General features: G+C 47.0%; 1 protein-coding gene across 1 annotated transcript; it reads right to left on the bottom strand.

The window, feature by feature from the left end:
• Positions 1-2255: 2255 nt before the first annotated feature.
• Positions 2256-3293, bottom strand: Pmar_PMAR007343 (hypothetical protein; the record flags this gene model as incomplete). Its single annotated transcript, XM_002788220.1, has 1 exon — positions 2256-3293. One exon carries the CDS (start codon positions 3291-3293, stop codon positions 2256-2258), a length of 1038 nt encoding a protein of 345 aa, XP_002788266.1.
• Positions 3294-4826: the final 1533 nt, after the last annotated feature.

The following is a 4826-nucleotide window of genomic DNA, read 5'->3' as shown; positions in this document are numbered from 1 at the left end:
TGATGTAGAAACTATTTGGTCTTTCTGGCCGATGAGTTTTTGAATCCGGATTTGATGAAGGATATTGTATTGGTTTCCAGTTGCGTTTTGTCGGGTTCTGGTAGTATTGAGTCTCGCTGATATGATGACATCGGCATTTCAGAGGTGACGTGTTGTTGCGGTGGACCCCCCCCCAGCCTCTCGTCATCACTATGAAGCTATTGCCGCAAACGTCTGATCAGTATATGGGATGAGATGATGATTACGAGCGCGCGTGACCTGAGCCTCTCCAAAGAGATGGCGTGAAGACTGCTCTCTATAACTGATCATTTTAATAAGCTAACCGATGACGACATCATATATTGTTGTTCATTGAAAATTGTGGGTGAAATTAACTTTGAAGGAACAATCGATATGATGATTACGAGCGCGCGTGAACCAACAGCTACCAGCTGTTTGAAGAATGCTCTCTTGAGACTGATCGAACAACTCTCACATTATTGACATTATGTCACAGACAGCTCTCGGGCTGTTCTCACTTGTCCATCTGGTTTTGGTAGGGACACAAGGTGCAACATTTCCATCTGTCATTGCAATTGAGGTACTGTTTATGCTAACTCCTGATCTCCTCTCTTGAAACTCACCATAGATGCACCACGAGCTGGATGATCTGTTTTCTGTGGTCAGCAACGGGTAATGCGGTATTGTTGATTCCCGTGTTGTAAATTCCATCCTGTGACGATGAAAAAAGACATTCGGATACAATAAAAGAAGTTCCTTGTCTTTCGAAAACTCGACTCAGTATTTCGAGCGACAACCACTCAAATGAATGGGAGATCAAGATCCTCGAGCTTTCAAGCTTTCATTCGTTTGAAAACACTACCCTCACATCAAAAGAGATGCAGTGCAGACTCTGAACGGTTTACTGAAGAGTAGTAGTGCTGCTAGTACCCAACTAGCTCGAGCATTCACTTAAGGATTTCACCCTTCAAAATAATATGGAAATTCCATAATGGAAGTCCGATCCGAGATGGGCAGAAGCCGTAGTAACACAAGTTACGATTTGCGACCTTGCTACGTACAGAGTTGAGAATCGGGATAAGATTGGAACTGGAAGTGTAGAAGACTTATTCTTTCACTACGGTGCACACTGGGTGTCTTATCGAACAACAGATGACGGAGAAATCTTCTCCACACTCAATCACTCGTTGGCGACGTCATCAGATCTTCGTTCCCAGGAGACAGGAGCGTGAGAAATTGTTGCCAGTTTGCGGCTAATTATTAGCCGCTCCAGAAATGAGCATTTGGAGGGTGACATCACACTAACCACTAATATGATGTCGCTCTCCAAATGCTCAATTCTAAAGTAATTTCGGCTCAGATAATTCGCGAGTAGACACCCAAAAGAACGTTCGTATTTGTAGCTCGTGCTACAAGCCTCATAGGTACACGGACCATACCAGACATAACATCGCGGCAATAGGCTTCATTAACCATTGATCCACTAGTAGAGGACAACCCACTGACAGTGGGCCACTGTGCGTTAGAAGCCATCGATGCGCGCCGAAACACACAAACACTATCAGTCGTGCATTTCCATACGTGGTTGAAAAACACGAACCGTGGTTTTGGACCACCAAATCGCTCTCAAGCCATGCTCGTCCGCCACACTGCGTATCGGTCCGCTATCTTGGGTTAGGATCCACCCCTATTATGGTACGAGCTCACATTGTCGGGCTATTCCCCTTCTCGTCATGTCATTCCTCAGGTTAGCGATTGTCCACACTCATCGTTGTTCTGCTTCAGCTAGAACGCTAGCTCGCATAACATCATACTATCCACGCCAATCTTCAGATAAGCCCGAAATCCCTATAATATGTACTTGAGATGGCTCAGATCTACCATGCGAATTCATCGTTCCCCGCCGGCAGCGCGGCTGCGCGCATTCCCGGTCAATGGTACGAACCCTAGCGCTCGCTTCACCTGGCGCCCAGCATACGTACCGTTTTCGTCCTGCTCGCGATCACTATCTATTTGTAACAAGAGTTTTATCAGTCACTAACTCAAGGCTGAATGGAGTTGAACTGTTGAAGTCGAAAAAAAAAGCAGATTATGTCGTTGTGGTTATTGGCGGCAATAGTTCGAACGGGATGGTCCTGAGGACCCGATCCTCCCCTTTCACTACTGGACACCCATACGTCAATGTGAATGATAAAAAGCTGGACTACTCGGTTGGAAAGACTCACGAAGATGTTGAATGGACCAATTGTTGTAACTCATCCTTGGGCGCGACACTTCTGCGAGGCGAGTCGGTACTCCGAAACACATCGTGTAAGGCCGAGCATATCCCAAGTTTCGCTACCGTAGAAGCACATAACCCAGTCGAAAGAGTCGAGCATGATATGAGTGCCACCCGCTTCGAAAAAATGGGCGAATGGATACTTGTATGATTCGATGTAATCGATCGCCCCAGTGAGCTGATTGTAAGCATACAAAATACCACCTTTAGGATCATCAGAACGGTTACTGTAATAAGCACACATCGATGTTTGACTGCAGCTAGGCGGATCATGGCAGTTACCTACGGCCATGTAAGTGATCTTGGCCTTATAATTGGAATAGTTATCCTTAGTACAGTTGGGACAAGACGCGAGAAAGAAGACCATAATAGAGTGATCCAGATATGAGTCGTAGTTCCCGATGCCTCTAACAGTAACATGATCAGCCCTGTACATGACTTCGTCCACCAATTGAGCATCACGGTTGTTGAAGTTTATCAACACATCAATCGCAAGGTCAAAAGGGTCCATCCATGAGTTGGCTTTCAGGGTATCGGCAGCGTCGAAAATCCTATTCCAGGTATTATGATCATGAAGATCAACATTGAAACTGATACCGAGCCGGCCCATCTTGGGCGTTCCGTAGTCGTAGATGAACTCTTTGAAGACACGAACGAAAGCAGGAGCCCACTTTTCATCATCACCGTTGCCACCAGAGAAGAACAGATACAACCTCGCGGAGTTATCGCTAAGCATACGGAAGTTGACAATGAACTTGGCTAAAAGGTCAGGAAAGAAGATTTCTCCTTCGTGGGAGGCATCGGTCACATTAAGATACACATCACCGCGATTGTACTTCCTCGCTCCATTAGTCTGAAAGAATCTGATGAAGGTATCCTCCGGATCCGCCCAGATGTTTTGTCGCTCCACATATGTACCCATAGGCCGATAAGACATCGAATCAACCATCACGTTGTTTTGGACCGCTTTACTGATGCATGTGGTAAGGGCGACGATGACAAGGGTGTAGCCCATTGAATCTCCCGATCAACTGAACTTGAATACTCCCGAGAAGTGAGATGCCTCACATATTGGGTCTACTCTTAGAGTGACCGTTCGTACGCGAGTACGTGAGCGCGTGAGTGCGTGCGGGCGTGATGAATTATTTAGCGATAACTATGCCATAGTGACTATGGCCTCAGGAGAGGGGAAAACTGTGAATATATTTCTTCGCATTGAGAGATACACAGAACAATACAAAACATAGTCCATATTCGTCGGTAAAAGCGAACTCCGAGTAATAATGGTGCGCCAGCGGGGCTGCGGCGGGGCGTCGCCCTCGCGCCACGTACTTCAGAATAAGCTTGAGGAAGACTATCGCGCGCATTGGGCGACGTCTCCGCAGGACCAAGTCCTTCATCATGGCTTCTGTGGGTTTCAGAGGGTTACATGGTCATTCAGCGTCAAGTGAGTGGTTGTACCTTTTATTTTCTCTTCTTATTCGCTTGCAGTATTTCGTGAATGTGTTTAATGAGAGATTGGTGAAGGATCACAGGTGTTCAGACGTGAAAAGGGCCGAACGTACTGCTCGAACATGAGTTTATGAGGGTACGATGCAGACGTAAGCTCGAGGTTGATGTCCGTCTGGGACTAGTCAAGGGCAGGAGTAGCTAGTACGGCCGCTTATTCGCAGGCGACGGCGAGGGAGTTATCATAGGCTCTTGGGAGTGATAGCAATACCTGAGTGAGAAGTAAATGAGTGATTTCCCGGGAATCGCGTCTATGCTTGTCCTCACGAGAGGATGATAGCCTATTTCTGATAGGTGGAATTGACAGGCGGGACTTCAATGTGGCGACACTGAATGTGTCACTAAGAGTTACATGACCGCTGTCACACCGAGTCGGTAATCATGCTACTTCATTATGCCCCCCAGTCTGAGAGCAGTCTGAGCGTGTGGGATCTTTCAATGACAAGAGCCCTTCGGATGAGGTCAAGACAGTTGTATCTGGAGAAGGTTTCGGGGAGTTGGAAGTAGAATGGTATCACTTGTAATCCTGAAGCACCTACCGCCAGCTCTCGGCGATGATTGGTCTGTTGGTCAATGCCCTAGTGTGTTGAGGATTGGAGTCTACATGTGCTCATCCTGTCTTGCTTCTTTCTTCTCGCTTTCTACTGTAAGCTCACTGGCTAGCTGGTATTCAACTAGTCAGAGAGCTTGCCGTACCGAATTGTCAATTCAGAAGGGATATTCCTAATTCTTCAGCTTTGCCCTACAGATGAACAAAGTTCCATAGACTCTGCCGCCGCGCGTTCCATGATCCACGGAGTTGCGATTATAGGCTACGATTCGTAGCGCCGCTCGAAATTCAAATCGATATTCCTTGAGTTTCAATGGCTAGAAATTCCAGTCTGCAACAAGGTGTGAACGAAGAGATGGGCAGAGGTGGACAGGAGTGTCCCCGCCGCCCACTGCCTAAAACCAGATTGCCCACTCTTCTCTAGCGTATCGCTCCCTCCACCCTCAACTTCAGATCGCAGTTTAATTAAATAAAGATCGTCTATTTTCC

Source organism: Perkinsus marinus (assembly GCF_000006405.1).
Source record: "Perkinsus marinus ATCC 50983 genomic scaffold scf_1104296928640, whole genome shotgun sequence".
NCBI classification, from domain to species: Eukaryota; Perkinsozoa; order Perkinsida; family Perkinsidae; genus Perkinsus; species Perkinsus marinus.
Note: the sequence above shows the minus strand (reverse complement) of the source record. Positions and strands in the feature narration are given on the sequence as shown.